The sequence below is a fragment of the Netta rufina genome (genome assembly GCF_964035555.1).
Source record: "Netta rufina genome assembly, chromosome: 11".
Classification (NCBI taxonomy): domain Eukaryota; kingdom Metazoa; phylum Chordata; class Aves; order Anseriformes; family Anatidae; genus Netta; species Netta rufina.
Genome location: NC_140134.1, coordinates 20,781,057 through 20,800,564, shown reverse-complemented (window position 1 = coordinate 20,800,564; position 19,508 = coordinate 20,781,057). Strand labels below are relative to the sequence as shown.

At 51.9% G+C, this 19,508-nt stretch overlaps 1 protein-coding gene across 1 annotated transcript in view; it reads right to left on the bottom strand.

Annotated features, from left to right (window-relative positions):
- Positions 1 to 4,336: 4,336 nt before the first annotated feature.
- The window catches only part of SMAD6 (SMAD family member 6), a 32,973-nt gene continuing 17,801 nt past the window's right edge, over positions 4,337 to 19,508 (bottom strand). The window contains exon 4 of the mRNA XM_084293570.1: positions 4,337 to 5,212. Within this exon, the coding sequence (XP_084149696.1) occupies positions 4,671 to 5,212 (542 nt within the window). The 3' untranslated portion in view covers positions 4,337 to 4,670. The remainder of the gene's footprint in view (positions 5,213 to 19,508) is intronic.

The window sequence follows — 19,508 nt, the reverse complement described above, 5'->3', positions numbered from 1 at the left end:
ATGCCTGCTTTTATTAAAAAGGAATGGTTTCACAAAGGCCCAACTGTAAGAAAGGTTGTAATTTGCCCAAATAAAACTTAATTTGATCCATGAAATAGCTGTGGTTTATTGTGTAATATATGTGCTATGTGTTTTAATTTAATAGAATCCAATATAATTGTAAGCCAGTGAAGTTTCAGAGCAATTTTGGGTTGTTCCCACAGTGTATATAGTACAGATGCTACTTTGTCCATCGCACCAGCGCTTTCATAAATCAGGAATATAGAGGGGATTACCCACAAAGCAGCAAGCAATGCTTCATCGCACACCAAACGGAACATAAGGCCTTTGAGGGAAGCACAAGGAGTTATTGACAGGAAATAACCCCGGATGCTCCGCAGTCACCCACAGCATCTCGGGCTCTCCTTGACCTGATGTCAGGGCTGTACCTGTTGCAGGCCCGTATTTTTGCCCTCTAGAAGGGCCGTGGTTGAGGCCAGGCATCCGGAGGCAGGAGGGAGAGCAGCAGCCCTGACCACACGACTGCTTCAGCCTCCGTCCTGGTGCCACCAAATGCTTTGGGCAGCAGGTAAAGCTCATCCCCTGCCCCACTGCCAACAACAAGCACAGCTACAGCAGAGGAGCAAACAAAGCCCAAGCCTATTGGGGCCACCGGGGTTTTGGAAGCGTGGGTACGCATCCAAGTCCTTCAGCAACTCTGTTAAAAATATTGGTTTTCAACCCAAACCAAGACCCAGAGCAGTTTAATTCCTTACAGTGACCATGAAGTCAAACAGCATCACCTGGAGCTCATTCCTCTGCATCAACAGCAATTTTTTTCCCCTTGACTGCCCATGCTATAGGGGAATAGTCAGCTTTTAATCGTGCATTGAACACATCCCCCATGTTTCTACTGAGGGATAAAGCCCTGAGAAGGAAGATTACGGTCTAAAGGTTAACAGCCTGTAGAACAGTGGCAAAAACTGCTACAATAGGATTTTAGCCTTTCTTTCCAGTAAGAGCTGAGCATGGTTCCTTTTAGCATTCATTTCTTTCCCATTCTGGCAAGCAAAAGATATTTCACAGTCTTAATAGCACTGAAAGTCAAGGGCAGAGAAGATGAACATCTTCAGGACCTACCAGCAGCAACTGGCTGCTTCCCATCAGCCCAGTGCACAGACAGCTTTAAAGCATGATGTTGCTCAAATTAAGAGGATCTTGTCAAATAAACACACTCCACACACTAAAGCCCACAAGGACTCAGGCCCAATTCTGGGAGAATTATGCTTTTGGGTGCTCTTGGCAATAGGATGTTACCAGGCAGCATTAACACTCCTGGCTGGAGCTGCACCCCACAAACAACCATGGATTCCTCTGTTAGCGCTCTGATGAAGGTGCCCAGCGAGGTTTGCAGCCCAGACACCCCATTAAGACACCTCCCTGTCCCACCACCCCTGGGGACAATCCCTGCAGCAGCCAGCATGACCCAGACCGCTCCTTCCAGGCTCTCCTGCAGGATCAGGCTCTGCACGGACAAGGAAATTGTAGGGCTGAGGGAGCTCCACCAGCCCTGGCATTAAACCCACACCACCCCCAGCCTGCAAGGGCCAACCAAGGCACGCTCTCACCCACCTTTTTCACGGAGAAGCATCAAGTGGTGCAAGCACCTCCGAGCTCTGACACCGAGATGCTGCTGCTCAACGCTGCTTTTCAGCAAACCTCCAGCTCTCCAGCCCAAACTCCAAGCTCACAATGCTGCAAAAGGGAAAAGCGGGGGTTGGTGAGGGGTTTATTACCCCTCCTACAGGGGCTGGGGCTGACGAACAAACACCAGCAGCTGGGGGAGCACAGCTGGGACCCGTTGGGTCCGTAGCAGCGCCCAACGATGCCCAGCTGCTCCTGCAAACCCTGGCAGGGAGAAAAGTTCTTGCAGATAAATGCCTGCTCCTGCCCACCTGGCTTTCTTGGGGGGATTTAAAGTTAGCAGTGGGGGTTGTTGGTTGTAAATGGGAAGGCTTTTAGCAGACAGTGCTGCTTGGAAAGTCCTACAGCTTCTTTAAAGGAGCCAAAGTTCGAACGATTACAGTAAAGCATTAAAGGGGAGAAAAGGGACAGCGAGGAATACTTGATGTCTTATTTCATTGCCTCTCCATAAAATCCTTTTCATTCCCTTTAAAGCCTCGCTGTCAACTGAAATAAAACTCTAGATTTATGCCCGGGGAAGCGCATGAGTAATAAAAAAAGAAAAATGAAGCACCGTCAGTGGGTTGCACAACGGAAACCCCGACCTTAACCCTCCAAGTTTCAGCACAGGGAAAAGCAAAAACCGAGGCAATCCAGGAGCTCGGTGCCACCACGGCAGTGCAAGGAGCAAAGCAAACAGCACCAGGGCATCCTCCCTTGTCCTTCATTGTCCTTCCCTGAGGACGTGTTAGAGGTGGGTGCACTGATTTGGCACTGCCTGGGGCTACGCTGCCACCTCCGCTCGTGTGAGGGTGGAGGAGGAGAGGGCACAAGGGACAGGGCCCCAAAAGATGGTTAAGGATGTCCCACAAAATGACATCCTGACAGGGATGGGTGCTGCAGGGGTGTGAGGCCATCTGGGTGGTGAGGGGGCAGCCAGGAAAGAGGAGGCTGGAAAAGGAAACCGGCAGCAAACATGGAGAAGCAAATCAGCTCTTGGCTGGCTCTTCTGAATTGAAACGAAGGCAGTGTTTGCAAAACCCTCTTTTTGTCAAAAAAAAAAAAATAAATCTTAAAATAAAAATGATCTTTTAACCAAGTGCATGGAAGTGATGCAGCGAGTGATGTAGGTGGTATGGCACAACACACCAAATCTAAGCCAAACGGGATAAAAAAAACCCCGCAAAGCTCTTGAAAGCTGGCTTTAAACGATAGTGACATGTTTTGACACCATCCCCTGACAACAATGGCTGTAACACAAACAAAAATTAATGATGTCATATTAGTACCGATGCTGCGTGAACTCAACCAATGTGGTCCCAATTAAATATCATTTCAAGTATGGTTATAATTTGAAAAATGAGCTGCAGAAATGTCATTGCGACATTCCCTGCTCGCGTCTCTCCCCAACATCCACACCAGGTCTGCGCCTTTCCTGGTGCAGTGAGGTCCCCACCTGCCCCATACCTGCTCATAGCTGCTGTAGAACCCCCCAGGTATTATCAGGAGGGATTTTTAATAGTAAGTCAGTCCCGTTTTAGTCCCTGTCTGGGTTTGGAGCCATTAAGTTCTTGTTGCTTGCTTTTCTCCGCAAATGTGAGGGCTACAAAACCATCCCCTTAACATTGAAAGCTGAGGAGCTCCTTAAAGTCACCAGACTCCAGAGGCAGGGACTTCACAAAAAGCCAACTTACACAGATTTGTAATAAACTCCAAGACTTGGCCACACCAGTCACTGGCAATAAATAACACAGCAAATAACTTTACTGGCAAAGCGAAGCCAAACACCACCCAACCTGCCCGTGCAGGCGCATGGTGCTACAGCAATGAGAGGAACAAAACTGATGGAGAAGTCAGCAAAATTGATTTTATCCAATTTCCAGAATGTACCTATGCCGGGACAAGCTCATTGATCCAGGACTTCTGGCTGCAGCTGCTCCTTTTTAGGAACGATTTGGTATTGCGTTATTGCCTGGCAGAATGGGAGAGCCACGGGACGAACCTGCACAAGCCTCGTTCAACTCACTTCCACCTTATTTCAGGTTTCCAAAATTCAGGCCATGTTACGTTGCCTCCAGCAGAGGAGCCACCCAACTACGAGTTATCCAACAGCACCGTTTGTTTCTCAACCATCAAACGCATCCGGGAGGTACCCGAGGCAGTGCAAGGTCAGTAATGCCAACTGGTCCTACTGGACAATGCAAACTGGTCTTACTGGGTCCTACTGGCCTTTAGGGCCGTGCTCTGTTCTGCTCTTCCCACCAGCACTGCTACCCACTGATTTGCACAAACGGGAACAGGAACATGCATCATCCCCACGTCCCCATCACGCTGTGTGTTACCAGAGAGCAGTGAGCCCTGACCAAGGACAGCTAACAGGAAATTTCCCTCTCACCTTTTGTTTGCTCCCCGCTCTCATGCTGTCCCCATTTCCCCTCCTCTTAGACACTGCTGCAGCCGGCCAGCAACTGACCATTTTTCTAAGGGGCCTGGCTGGGATGGGAGACAGCAGTCACCCCTCTGGACATCCCTCCTGACTGCAGAGCCTGAGCAGATGCTGCTCTGAACTTCAGTCAGGGGGAAAAAAAAAAAAAAAAAGACCAAAAAAAAAAAAAAAGACAATTAAAAAACCCCCCTATAATGCGAATACTTTATTATCAATGAGTGACTGGTATTAGCTTTTTGTCTGGGTATTAATAATATTTTCAAAAAAACCATACATCAAAATTAGGGCTTTCTCCTATTTTTGCTGTATAATTTTTTTTAAAAAAATCTGTATTGAAAGAATTATATAAGCCAAAGTGCATTTTCTGTTTTTTGTCCATATACACATTGCACCATACATAAATAATTACATTGTAAAAATGACTCCATAATTACAAGTATAATATATATTTTCATATAATATATAAAACTTTATATTAAATCTAGGTAGGTGATATTTGGGATAGTCTGTGTCTTTTTTTTTTTTTTTTTTTTTTCATTTTCCTTTCGTCAGAGGCTGACTGTTATCGATTGTTACTGAGCAAAATCTCCAGCCAACACGGACACGACGTGATGAACTGTCTCGAGTAACAGGGCCCCCAGCCCTTGGCGAAGCTGATCCGCACGCTGTTGGGGTCGTAGGGCCCGTCCGCGTAATCCAGCTCAGCGGTGTGCTGCAAGAGGCAGGACTTCTCGTAGTCAAACACCTTGATGGAATAGCCCGGCATCACCTTGCGCACGATCAAAGTCCTACAGTTGGGGATGTCCAGTGTCGGGGAGTTGACAAAGATGGGATGCTCGCTGCGATTGTAAGCCCACACACCGTCCGGTTCCTTGCTAAGTAAAATCCCGTAACCGATTTTACTTCGAGTCCTTCTCACAGTCTCGCTCCTGTTTTCCAGGTTTAGCTGTCCGAGGCAGAAGCCGTTTCCTTGAGGTAGGTCATAAAATATACTGACAGACTGTTCGTACACTGTGTAGAGGCGGCCGACGCGCGTCCGGTGCTCCCAGTAGGCCACGTTGCACCAATGGCTCCTTTTCACGGCATCGGGCGACGTGCTGGCATCTGTGGGGGAAAGCAGAGCAAGAGTCAGGTTTGCTGTGATTGCCTGGGAGAAGACGAGCACTGAGGGCAAACGAATGGCTTTCCCCACCCACCAGCTCTGTTCCTGTGGAAACAAAACTTGGCTTCGACCCAAAGCTCATCTTTAACCCAAAGCTCATCTTCAACCCCAAGCTCATCTTCAACCCCAAGCTCATCTTTCAACCCAACACTCGTCTTCAACCCAACGCTCGTCTTCAACCCAAAGCTTGTTCTCAACCAAGTCTGTCAAATGGCCCCAGGAAAGAAGGCTCAAGCAAGGGCTGGTGCCCCAGTAGGCCACCCTCCATCTCCCACGGAGCCCAACACCCCTTTCTCTCTCCGATTTAAGGCTCAGCTCTGCGTCCGGCAGCCAGGACCCCATGAACTCAAGACATGACCACTTCCAGCAGCCAGATCCCACTGGGACGCTGTACCCCGATACCCCCACCACGGCTTGGCCACCCTTGGATTTTGGCAGCTCCCCAAGCTCCTCCAGCACTGCTGTGGTGCTGCACCCCCACATCCAAAGGCAAACTTGGGTCGAGCTGAAACGCCGAGGATGCCCACGAACTGCTCGGGTGAGGAGCTCTGCTTCGTAATATTCTTCAACAGCAGTGCTGATGTTCCCATGGGGGAACACGAAATCTGAGCAGGCACTTCATGCCAAGGGGGGAGTAGTTTCCCCGAACTATACATGTCCTCCTATAAAGCCATTGGAGTTCTCTCCAGAACAATAAGAAACGCCTTTTCTTTCTAGGAATTACATTCGGGGAAAATGGGAGGGATGCGGACTGCCAGAAATCTGCTCAAAGCTCACTGGAGTTTTTATGATGCCCCCAGAAGGAACATGGGAACCTCAGCCCTACAAGGGCCCCGGAGGGGGCAAATTAACCTCTTGCTAGACATCAGCCCTGCTCCTACCTCCAGTTAAAAGCAAACCGCTCCGGGATTTCAAGCCAGGAGCTCTGCCCTGCTCTGCGGCCGGCATTAAGCTCCCTGACAATATATCACGCGCCCGCGGCCTGCTGACCCCTCCGCCTCCGTGCCATCAAGTCTGATTAACTCGCACGCGGGGTGATGCCATTATTTTGCTTCAGAGACCCCATTGACGCACCGGATTTCAAGCACAGCCCCACAGCCCCGTTTCTTTTCAGGCTCAAATTCCCCCGGAGGGGAATGGGCTCCCCTCCCCATTAACGATCTTTGAATTAAGCGGCTTTGTTAAGACTTTAACTTGAGTTGTAACTGTGCAAATTTAAGGGGAAGGGAGATGGGGGTAATCGGGCAAGCAGGGAGGAGGCAGAGCCGGCGGGATGCCCTTGGCCACGGGCAGTGCTCATCGTCCCCTCCACGTGGTCCAAACCCCCACCAAAACCCCAGATCAGACCCTTTTCCCCCCCATATCTGTTCAAATAATTTATTGGACCCCACACAGATGCCAACGGCCCCATTTTGGTTTGATGTGTGCTGTATCCAGAAGTGGGAAGTTTCTGGTGACCTACCATGGAGGAGCACAACAACAGCTTTGTGCCTCCTAAGACTGGAGCTGATGTCCTGGGCCTCAAAGCCATGGGAAAACGCAGGCCCTGCAGCGTGTGACCCTATAGATGTGGCAATGGCCAGGCTAAACGGGGACACGCTTCAGCTGGGGCTGCTTTTGTCTTCAAACCCCACAGCAAGAGCAGCAGAAAGCCAGGAGAGATGTTGACCAAGCAGCTGCTCTGCGGCCACCGGCCCGTTCCTGGATGGAGCAATTACAAAGAGCCACAGGTCTCCAAAGTGCATTTTGTGCTCCTCTTTGAGCTCCAAGTGCCTCTTTTTGCTCCTTATTTGGGACAGCCCCTGACATGGGCTCTATTTAGACTAAAATCAGCAAACAGAAAGGTTTTTCCCCTTTTTCTTGCTCTTTAGCTGATAACCTGCACTTGCTTTTCCATCTCAAATGACCTCTCATCCCTGAATGCCCAGGAACTGAAGAAACAACCCAATGCACTCCAAAAGGCTGAAGTGCCTGATTGCAGAAACTGTTAACCAACGTGGCATTAACACAAATCTGACCCAAACGCAGTCTGATTGAATCAACCATTCCTGGAGCGAGACTGTCCTCAGCCACATCTGTACAAACCCCGAAATCAAGAGCTTGGCATCAACGAAAATCTTTTGGCCTTCTCCACTAACAACCCTTGGCCTACCACCATGCAGACATCAGAGCGTTTCGCTCTTTGAAAGGCGAGAGATTCCAGATTTTAGGAGATACAATATCACATAGCTCATAAACGATGGAAATACCAAGAAAGGAAAGCCGAGCACCCGAGTTTCACTGCAGGTACACCCCAATTGTCACAACCACCTCTCCCCTGGGACAGCAGACAGCCGAGATGCCCCCAGCACCTTTCCAAAACCCTTCACAAATGCTTAATTTTGCTCCTGTCCCATCCAAGTGCTGCTGGGGGCCACACACGAGCTTGGAGCTTCTCATCTGCCGGGCCCAAAAGTTGGCAGCAGTCATCTGCATGTTTCATCCCTCAACATCCACCAAGTATTTGGGTAGGTAGGTTTGTTACCTCAATTTTTAGAAACTACCACTCAACCCCCAAATTTCCCTTCCTTTAAGAATGGGATAACTTCAAACCTCAGGAGGAAAGCAGCACATGGACCGGTGTGGGTGTCACCACCCTCAGCACCGTGTCTGCTTCCCATTTTGGGGTAAAGACATCAACAACCTACGCATGGGCTGAAAATCAGATTTTTTTTTTCCACCTCATGCTTTGCTGCATCTAGAATCCAAGACGCCTTATGGAAGGTCCGTGGGCACACTAAGACACCTCGAGGAGACACCTGGAGGCTCAGCACCGAGCCTCTGACCCCGAGCCTCCCGCAGGACCCTTCCCGTGCCCCGGCCACGTGGGCTCCTGTGCCTTCTTTTATCTCCCAGCGCTTTCAAACAACCCATGGAAAGATGAACTCATCTTGCAGCCCTGACATAAAGCAAGCACTTCAGCAAGCCCCTAATACAAGGGGGCCTGTGCTGTGTCTTATCCGCTGCCAAGTATTAGTTTCGCCTCCAGCTATTAGCCGCTACCACTCAGCAGACAGCAGGGGCGGCCGGCAGAAAAGCAATTTAAATAAATATTCCATTTTTCCTCCTTTTTTTTCCATGCTGCCCTTTACGCACAGACAACAACACCCACTTTTTTTTTTTTATATACTTTTTTTTTTCCCCTTCTTCTCCTGGAACAGAGGCGTGCTTGTTGCCTTTCTTTTTGAAGAAAAGGAAAATATTTGAGCGCAGCCGTGCCCCCCTCGATGGTATACGCCGCATTTTTAACAACTATCATTGTAGGCAGCTCCAACTTCTAACAGCCACATTTCGGGCTGGCGTCAGGGCTATCTCCTCCATCAGAGCCACCTCCATCGATCAGATGTACGCGCTGAAACCCTGGCCCTTGTTTACTCGGGGGCTCGTTCCTCCCAGTCACCATTTCCTCTGCCGCTGCAGCGCCTTGCAGCAGGCACATCCAAAAGGAAATTCAAACAATTTGAGATTAAAAAAAAAAAAAAAAAAAAACAAGATAGGAAGCGAGATGGAGAATCAAAACCAGAACTTGACGGGAAAATGGTCTTGCACGGCTCGGGCAAGTGGGAGCCGGGTAGGAGAATAAATGCAAAGAGCACACGCTGTAAGCGCTCGCTCCCTGCGGAGCGTGGAGGTAAAGAAAATAACGGGAGGTTTCACGTGATTTGGGATTTGACAGCACTTTATGCCAGCAGAGTTCAAAGCAGTTCATTAGAAGGGGAAAAAGAGAGATGCTTTTTCCAAGCCAGTCCCTGCCTGCTGCTTGGTGTCACACGTAGAGGCAGGATGGGATGGAGGACCCTCGCTGCGGGTCCCCCTACAAAATCAGATCTGGTGATGATGGGGCCCCAGAAATGGTGTGAAAAGGGAGTAGTGCCCCCATTTCTCCCCAAATATCATCCTGTTTTGGCAGCTGCCAGCCCGCAGGAGTGCTCGGTGAGTATTTGAAACAGGATTCTCCATCGCTGTGGTGGAGCCACATGCCCCTCCCAAGTTGCTCCTAACACTCCCATGGCCACTGAGCTCCATCACATCTGTTACTCAAAGGCCAAGCTCTTCCCATTCAGTTTTCCTCCTCCGTAGCCCCAATCTGAGCCTTTTTTCTGCCCTGTGCCGCAGCCCAGGAGCCTGTTTCCTGCACCCAGGGACAGCCACACAGGGACACCAGGAGCGGGCTCCAGATAAAGAGCCCGGCACAAAGAACACACACATTTGCCCCAAAGCTTTTAACAGTTCACCGGGGAACCATCAGCTCAAATCCCTGATTAATGCCCTCAGAAACGAGCTCCGGGGGCAAGGAAGAGGTTAAAACTTTCCACGGCAGAAATGGAATTTTTATGGCCCTGCAAACTAAAAAAAAATAAAAAAATAATAATTGTCAATCTGCCCCAGCAAAGCTCACAACCATTTTCGTTAAGCCAATATACTTAAAATACCTCAGCCTTACAAGTTTCAGCTGGAATGTGCCACTCAGCCCCCTCCGAGAGCCCGCACGCTGCGGCCAGCACCGGAGCAGGATGCGGGCACCGGGGACGTGCCACCCAGCCCCGTCTGCCCTCGCTGGGAGCAGGGGGGGTCCTGAGGGACCTGAGGGACTTTGAGGGGCTGCAGCCACTCTACCAGCTCCAGCACTGGCCCAGGAGTAGTTCACTTTTTGGTCTCCCTGCTGAAGCACGAAGGTCGTGCTGCGGTGGGACCCAGGCTAGGCCGAGGAGAAGGGAGCTGCAGGGAGCGGAGGTTGGACAGCCCCAGGCTTCTTCCTCGGCCTTCTCCTCATGTCTGTGCCTTCCCCGTGCTACAAAGCATCCAGCTCCATGCCAGGCCGAGGCACACGGCTCTGCTCGCCTTGGGCCTGCAGTACAAAGCAGGATTTCACACTGCGACCGGCCTGGTGGCACCACCACATGGCCCATGGGTCCCAGCTCCTCCATCCCCTGCACATGCTCCTGGCACCTTCCTCCTCCTCCTCTTTTTCTTCCACCTTCTCCTCTTCTTCCTCCTCCTCCTCTTCCTTCTCCTCTTCTTCCTCCTCTTCTTCTTCCTCCTCCTCCTCCAGCCCTTACCTCGGACCAAGGCTCTGCCGCTCCCCAGCCTCCTCCATGAGCCGATTTAATTCGTTAACCCAGTAGATGATTAACTCAGAAGAACACTTGCGCTGGGTTAATTAATTGAATTAGTTCAAAAAATAGGGTCTGGCGGGCAACAGAGCCGGTGGAAGAGGCGCGTGGAGAGGCCTGGGGGGAAAGGGGGACATTTCCATGGCAGCCCGAGAAACAAAAGCAACACAGGACAGCGGCCAACGCCAAGAACGAGGACGAAAACAATTTTCTGTGCATAGAAGGAACCACTCCGTAAAATCATCAGCTGGTGCTGATTTCTGATATCCTTCAAAGACAAACACAGGCCGGGTTTCATTCTGCCCTGAAATTCGTAAGCCAGCATCAGCTGGGTTATTTTCAAGCTGAACTCGAGGGGGTTGTTTCCGCTGTACCTCCTCTAGCCATTAAATATGCAGCCCAGACGGTTGGGTAAGGGATTTTAGGACATTTTTTTTCATCTCCCCTGCATGGTTTCCAAAGGTCTTTTCAGCCAAGGGTGAAAAAAGCCCCAAAAGTAAGAAAACTGGAAGAGCATCACTCAGGTATTTTCACTGCTGTTTTTATGCCTTCCTTCCGAGGCCGATGTTTTTGGAGATTTGGGTGATATTTTTTGTAGTCCAACAGTCTCGGTGTAACCTCGGCTTCTCTTGCAGGCGTTGTGCAAGGAACCGCGCTGTGCCTGGCACGTCGGAGCGAGCACAACAATGTAAATACATCTTCAAAAGCAGCCCAGAACGTAATCACCTGCAGTCGCTGCCAATTATGAAAGCACCAGACCTGTCATCAGCCGTAATTTGGCTGAGGTTTCTCCGCTCCTGGAAGCCAGCCCTGGGCACGTCCGAGCCCTGCGAAATCCCGGCTTTGGGGACTGCGCTAACCGATGTGCCATAAAATCGGGGAGTTTTGCTGAAAATCTCCCCAGCGGTGCCTAGCAGGGGTTAGCTTTGTTTGCTGGGCACGGCGCACAAAATACACTAATACCTGGGGAAAGGCCTCATTCCCTGAGTCCATCTGCAGGGAAAGAGTGCAAGACAGCGAGAGGCTGCTGCAAAGAAATGGGAAGACAAAAATACCCTTTTTTTTTTTTTTAATTTTTAGGTCGAGCACTCTTAAGTTTTCAGCTCCTCCAAGTGACCCTGTAAGCAAAATGTGGCAAATCCCATGGGAGCTGCTGAGCTCTGCTCTTGTTTGAAGCTGTCTGTGCCGCTGGCTTTGGAGCTGGCCATGTTGGAGCAGCTCTGGGTGTTCCTTGAGATCCCTGGGGATGCTCTTGGGAAGGAAAATTGTCTGCTCCATGGCCAGAGCTGAAAACACTGCCACAACTCGGAGCATCCCCAGAAGAAACATACTGGAAAAGGGCTTGTAAATAACAACAGTTTTTGATTGAGGAGCAGTTGCAGCAGAGAGCTTCCAAGTGTTTTCAAAGCAAAAACTAATTACTAGGTTCCTCTGAAGAGAAATGGGAATAATTCTCCTCCGCGTCCGGATCCAAGCCCTGCCTGGTGCCCACCAGCACTAAGCTGAGGGTTTTCTGCCCAGGGGGGCTGTGATGCTGAGGTTACGGAGCTGTTTTGGGAAGCCAGACACTGACGTGGTGAGAACGTCGCAGAGACAGTGGCAGAAATGCCTCTGAGGATGCTCAAACCTCCCCGCTCCCCACGCTCGCTAAAATTACAGAAGCATCCACGGCAGCAGGACCACTCAGGACACCACACGCACACCCCTCCACCGACCATGGAAAGAAAACAGCGGATTTTTTTTTTTAAAGGCCCTTTTTAACTCCACTTATTGCACAATTCAGAGCTCTGAGCTCCTCCAAACAGCAGGCGCAGACACCCAGGCATGCAGCAGAAGCCGCGCCACCTCCCCAAGCCCCATCTCCTGCCACCCTGAGCCCCAAATTCCAGCTTGGCTCCATCCTGCCCACCACAAATCAGCCGTGTCCAGGAGATGGAAGCTCAGCACTTCCCAGCAGGGCCCTACCCCTGGCACAAATCCTGCTCCTCCAGCAGTGCTGGGGACTTGGGGCTGCAGCTCTCGCACGGGACCACCAAGCCAGCTGAGAGTGCACCAGCTTCCCCATGTTTTTCTGCATTTTCTAACCAGAAAGTGAGTGGAGATGCTTCCCTGAGAGGAGAATCCAAGCCACACCACCTCAACCACCACCGCCAGCTGTATTTTAAGAGCCTGGGACCACGCTGCAGCCTGAGCCACCTCCTCCAGTGTGTGCACAGGCGCAGCCTCCACCTGCTCTCCTCTCTATCGCTGTGACGCCTGCAAACAAGCAGAGGGGATCTGGAGGGGGCAGGCGACGTGAGAAGAGGGAAAAAAAAACCCAAGGCCACCCTGATCTGGCCGGCTTGAGGCCGCTGTGCAGCCCTGAGCAGCATCTTTGCGACGCTGGGCGCTGCAGACAGATGGCTGTCGGCTGGATGCCAACCCAACGGCGAGTGTCAAGGACTGCGAGAGCTGCAGGAGCTATCACCAACCTGGAAAACAAGCTGCCACGGAGGAGTGCTGGGCTGGGGAGGCTCCCTGGGGGCGATGAGCAAGAGCCTGTCAAGTGTTTTTCTCCAAGGGGGCTGGGAACGAGAAGCTTTGCTCCTCTCTGGCCGCCTGGGTGCGGAGTCCGGCCCTGCACAGCTCCCAGATCCCAGCCTGGGAGCTCTGGGAGAACCAAAACCTTGGATTTTCCCCCCAAACCTTCCCTGATACCCATACTGGCTGCAAGCCCCAGATCCCAACCTGTTCTCAGTCCCCAAAAGGGCTCTGGCTGTCACCTCCCTGCAGGCTTACCAATTCTCCCCAAGCCACCTTGATAAATATATTTATTTTCCAATGCCCTTACATATACAGGAACCAGGCAGGGGCTCCAGGCTCTGTTCTCAATGCCCTAAGCCCAGGACCCTTCTCCAACCAGACCTCACCCCCAGCCCTGCTGCCTGGCCGAGCCCCGGGGCTGCAGCATCGCGGCTGCGCCCGCCTGCGTTCGCCCCAAGTCCTCTCACGGTGGCTTTGCAGAAATTCAGCAGAAATTTACAGACCTTGGGTTTGCAAGGAAACAATCCCGGCTGTGTGCAAGCCACACTGCAGGGCTAAATCTCTATGGGAAGGTCCCAGGGGTGTTACCTGGTGGAGAGCAGTGAAATGCTCTGGGATAGAGGTGGGGTGCTGGGGACGGCTCCTGCCCTCCGGCACCCGCTCGCTCCCGCACGTCTGCACGGCCGCGGCCGGGGCCGAACGTGCAGAGGGCTGCGTGCATGCGTGTGCACCCACACACGCCAGATTTTCCGATAGCTGCTTCATGTATTTATGTGTAAACATCTTCTGGGGCTATTCCAGCCCTTCCCTGCAGCGAGCGGCTTGCTCCACCACCGATTGCTCGTGGCCAACGTCCACGGGCTCTTACTCCTGCTCCGAGCAAAGACTAAACAATGACTTCAGCATCTCCGGATCCAAGCCCCGTAGCCGGTCCCTCATCCTCACCAGCCAAGCAGGGAGGATGCCACGCTGGCCATTTCTGCCTCCTGGGAGGAATGGTGCCACCGCCACGGCCGTGACTGCTGAGCCTCCTATTCTGCAAGGGATAAACGGGAGGGACGAGGGAAAGCAGCGTTTTTGTAACCCCCAGGATGTTTGCAGGCCCCCACGGGACAGCAACGTGGGGTCTCCACGAGTCCCCAAAAGCATCTCCTGAGGATCTCTGAGAGGACAAAGCTCCTCGCCGCGTGTGTGCGCAGGGCGAGTGGAGGTGACTCACGCTCCTCACCCTCCCTGGCCACGGAGCGTTTGTTTTCATTTCTGAAAACCACAGTTTCTTTTAAAAAAAAAAAAAAAAAAAAAAGGAAAATACCAAAATACGCACAGCTCAGTGGGATGCATCGCGTCCTGCTGCACTGACACGAATCCCAGCCACCCCCATCCCCCTGCTTCCCTCTGTGGAAGGGGCTGGATGTGTTACAGCGGGGCCGGGGCTCCAGGGCTCCCATTTCCAGTAACAATCAGCATAATTCAGCCAACAGCACCGGGTGTACCAGCGGGTGTTGGCAAAGAAGGGCCCAGTTGGGGTTAAAAACCCTCCCACCCTCCTTGAACAAGCAATCCTCATTCTTGGGGGCAGCTGAAATTTAAGGCTAAAAATGATCTTTTCCAGGGTGGGTTTGTGCCAGGCTCCTGGCTGCAGCTCCTCCGGGGCCATCCCCGAGATGCTTCGTGCGTCGAGGGGCAGGAGGGAGGCAGAGCAGGTTGGGCTCTTTGTAAAGCAAAGGCAGGGAGATTACCGGAGCACGTGAGCGCTTCGTTACGGCTAACGAGCTCAAGACCGCGTGCCCCAACTCAGCCAAGCGCTAACGGAGAAACGCCGAATTCCTCCTCCCTCCAGGGAAACCCAGCTCAAAAAATAAAGGGAGGCGTATTTGGGGAAATACATGAAAAACACAGCCTGCCAACCACCGGGGAGAGCCTCGTTTCTCTTTCTGTTCTCCTACAGCTCATCCATACAGCAGATACACACAGATGAATATTTTTGTACCCTCTGCTCAAAACCACCTGAAAAATAATAGCGTGCAAGAGCAGTCCGAGATTTTGCAGAAATGCATGCACGGAGCAGCAGAGAGCTTCCAACTCTCGACGCTTTCCTCCTCTGGATTCCTTTTGCTCATTTATTGCAACATTTTGAGCGGTTCTGATGGGGAGGAGCAGCCGCGAGCGACATGGAAAGCCTCAGCCTTCAACCTCAGCCTTTGCACGGGACAAACAAACCACGCTATCGACGTTACAAACTCTGTCGTGTTACTGCACCAGAATCCTGAAATTGTTAAAAATAGGAAAGAAACTGCACAGTTCACATATTTTATAAAGCTGGGTTAAATCAACATCTGCAAAAAATATCCCCGTTAAACGAAATAGCAGGATTTCATTAAGTAAATTGCAAGTTGGCAAAAATTCTGAAAGAAAGGGAAAAAGCCACAGCCAGCCCTGTAATTTAAACCTTATTTTAACTGTGACAGCATGACTGCAAGAGGCTGCATTTCCCAACGAAAAAAAAATAATAAAATCAAGTCGAAAAACAAAGCCCCTGCTCCCCAGCACCGCCCTGGCGCACCGGTGCCTGCAGTCACCGCAGCGTCACCGAGACGGTCCCCAGTGAGATAGGGACAGGCTCCAAAATCACGGTTCTGCCCCAAAATCATGGTTCTTGCACTGCTGCAGCACCCCAGCAGCCAGAGGCTGATGGGTGATGGATTTTTGGGGGCCAGCAGCTGAGGAAGGGCTGGTGGCACCCATCCCATCCTGGGTACCAGCGGGGCGGGGTGTGGGTGCAGGCAGGGTGCAGGCAGGGCATCGCCTGCCCTCCCAGCCGCTTTTCCAAACCTCCCGAGCTTTTCCTTTCCTGCCCGGGCTGACTCACGCGGGCTGGGCTGTGCGGAGGTTGCAGAGCTCTTCCCACAGCCCTGGCCAAAATTCCCTGCAGGGGATTTTGGCCCTGCGGGATCCCAGCCCCGCGGGGACACCCCAGGGAGCACTGCCTCTCCCAACCAACGTCCCTCAGGGTCACCTCGCCTCGGTTACCCCAGCACAGCCCCAGGCACTTTGGGTCCCAGCACTGGGTCCCAAATTGACAACCCGTCGTTCAATTTCCCACCCTAAAGCCGCCCCGTCCGAGGAAGTCACCAGCGAGACCCGGCGCCCGCTGCGTGCTAAATCCCTTCGCTTTGGAAGGAACAGCTCACGGGGTTCAAAACCTCAAAACAAAACCTAAAAACAACGGGCCCGACGTGCAGACTTGGAGCAGCAGAGGAGGACTCTCACAGAAGGAGCAATTCTTTGCTTGCAACGCTTTGGCTCTGCTGTTTTTCCTGGCACCGCGAGGCAGGAGTTATTTTCGAGGGCTGTTTGCTGCACGCGGAGCCGAGAAAACAGCGACCTGATTTCCTTTCGGATCTAAACATCCGTTTGCCGTGCAAGCAGGAGGAAAAAAATAAAACGTGCATCTCGGGAAGCGCACAGGGACGTGCTGGTGGGGAGCCCCGAGAGGGGCTGCTGGCACCAGGGCCCCGTGTGAGCCAGACAATGCTGCACGCTGAAGAGGAGCAGCAGTGCTGGAGCCTTGCAAAATCTGATTTGATGGCAAAAGAAAGTTTTCCACCCCGGGGCAAGGGCAAGGCAAAGCAGGCAGAGCTGTGGCTGCTACCAGAGCCTGCCCTGGGGCACGGCACAGCATTTTTGGAGCCGGCCAGGAGTGGTGAGGGATGCAGGGCTGGACGCACCGGGGATGCTCACGTTGCCCCAAAACCACCGCACCGCGACTGCGCCCTCGATGCCAGAAAAAGCTCCGTGGTCCAAGAGCCCTCTGCAAACCACGATATCAAATCCCAAACCCCTTGATGCTCAGCATCCCGGGGTCACAGCTCTCCCTGCCAAACGGGAACTGGCACGTGTGGGTCCCCACGCACCCCCCGTTCCCTGGGGACAGCCACCCTTGGGTGGCACCGCCGGGACGTGCGCTGCCCTCGCCCACCGTCCCCTCCCAGCCAGGGCCGGGGCCAGCTCGCCTTCATGCCTCTAAATTTCCTGGCGTTTGAGGACACAAGCCAGGCCATTAACATTATTTATAGGTTCCTGTGTATGAATTTCCATTTGTTTGTCTGCTTCAAAACAGTTAGGTGAAAAAAAAAAAAAAAAAAAAAGAAATTCCTGGAGGTCAGACAATTAAAAAAAAAAAAAAAAGACCTCGTTCATGGTCTGCTGGGCCCAAAGGAGCAGCAGCTCCTTCAGAGACATAACAGAGTTTCCTTAAATGCTTATTGTGTAAATATTTAAGCTACTTTAGAAAATTTCTGCAGTGTACTTAGGAAGCGTAAATCTCCACGTCGGAGCACGGCAGGCCATCGGTGCGGCACACGCAGGGACGTTTTTAGGAACACAAATGGAGACGTTTCCAAAGCTAAGCCCAGACCCAATGGGCCAGAAGTGACAGTGGGGAGGCTGAAATGTGGCACAGAGCTCCCAGAGCTCAACGATGGGCTCCATCCTGCCACGTGCTCATGTGCTGGTGCTTTCTTGCACTGGAACAAATGGGAAATAACTACGAAGCTGATCCCCTTCCTTCACCCCAAAATGGAAGGTGTGTGTGCACCAAGCCATAGCAGCAAGTATAATTCCGGTGTCATTGTTTTAAAAAAAATCAATTTAAAGTTGCCACCCAGTGGGCCACACTCTGGACAGAAGCCCTGAGATTCTTCCCTTGGAAATGCAAGCCCTGGATTTTGCATCATACGGCCAACGCTGACGTACATCCAAAATCAGCCTCTGCTAAGCACCCACTTCAAGAATTAAGTGATTTTCTTTCAGAATTAAGTGATTAACCGATTTTCTTCTGAGTGCCATGTGCCAGGGCTGACCCAAACCTGGATTTCTTCGGCTGCCTTCTGCACCCCTGCACCCCAACACGGAGATGTGTTTCCCCTAGGTGGATTTTGGCTTGTGATGGGGAAAAAACATCGTGCTGACAGCTGCATCTGTACCCAGGGCACTTTCCATATGGAAAGCTGCGCAGTTTTATGAGGCTTGCTCGGACACGGGGCCTTCTAGCTCCCATTCTTCAAATAAATGCACATCTCCCTAAGTAAAGCAGGGAACAACTTGTTCAGCAGTTTTCCCCGGAACTGCTCCCTCGCTGTAATTTAGGTGTGTTTGAGGCAACGACAACAAATGGGAACGGGGGACTCGGAGTTTATTCCCTTCGCGAGGCACGGCTTTGTGTTGTGCATGATGAAGTGCAAGGAAAGCCCAGGAAAAAAAAAAACTTGGATGGAAGTTCAAACACTGATGTTTTAAAGATGAAAGCGTGCTTTTCGATTAAATGTTTAAATAAAGTTTTCTCCTACTAAATCATTTAAACATTTTCACATTCCTCACGTTTCTAGAAGTGCCGCTCGCTTCTATTTATTGCCATAACCCAGTGCCCTCCGCAAGCGGCCGCTGCTCTTTGAGGCGACCCCTTTTTCCAAAGCACCAATTCTTTCAGGAAAGCACCACAACACCCAGCCCGCACCGAGCAGCCTCTCACCAACCTATTTTCCTTTTTTCCCCCTTTTTTAAAACCAATTCTTCCCCGATGCATGTGGGGGAAGCCAGGTTCTGCCCCAAATACTGACCAGAAATGCCAAGCAACTCCCCTGACTTCTCTGAGGTTGGATTTAGACAGCTTTAACTCAGAGCTGAGACTGCCCCCGGCACTCAAATTGTCTTTTTCAGAGTATACCGGGCTGTTCGGGCTGCCACCAGCTACAAAGCAAGCCTGGATCATACAAACTGCCATCAGTGGCACAAAACAGCTCCAACACACTTCAAATTCCTGGGTAATTCCTTCTTCTAACGCTGTGGTTGCACCCAGGTCCAGCTGCCCAAGTTTTGCCCATTCCCTGCTTCTCAGTGACCGTGGCTCACAAACACCTCAACACCCACAGGCGATGGCAAAGTTGGGTCGGGGCCCAGCGCCTTCCCCAGCCTGTGCTGTGAAACCTCAGTGACAGAGCAACTAGGAGAGACCCAGGATGAACGGGGAAAAGCCTGCTGTGAGTAAACCTGGAGCAGAAATCCTCTGAAAGGTTTTCTTGGAGGACAACGCAGCAGCAGTGGATGAATGGGAACGTGAAGTTCCTTTAGGGCAGAGCTTGATCGACGTAGTGCAGCCTCCAAGGACAGAAGGCTAAGCAACCCCATGTGCTGCTAGCAGCCCTCCTGTCCTCACCTCCTTGTAAATCCATCCTTCAAGCCCCAGATCCCAACCCCAAGGGGACATTTGTCTCCGCGAGCCCCAAGCCCTGCTCAATGCCAGGTCCCCGGGTGGCTGCGCCCCACTCGCGAGCTGTTCAGTTAGCAAAACTCCCTGCTGATTTGGCATCTCTCATCTCAAAGGCCCTAAAACCCCAACCAAACCCCGCTCCCCTTTCTGCACATCTCCAGCTACTGACGCTGCTCGCCACCAGCTGAGCGAGCCAAGTGGCCGCGCGTTGTGTAACGGGGCTGGAAAAGCAATCAGGAGGGGCCGGGGAGGGCTGGAAGGGGCGGCAGCCCGGGAAAAGGCTGTAAGAAATTC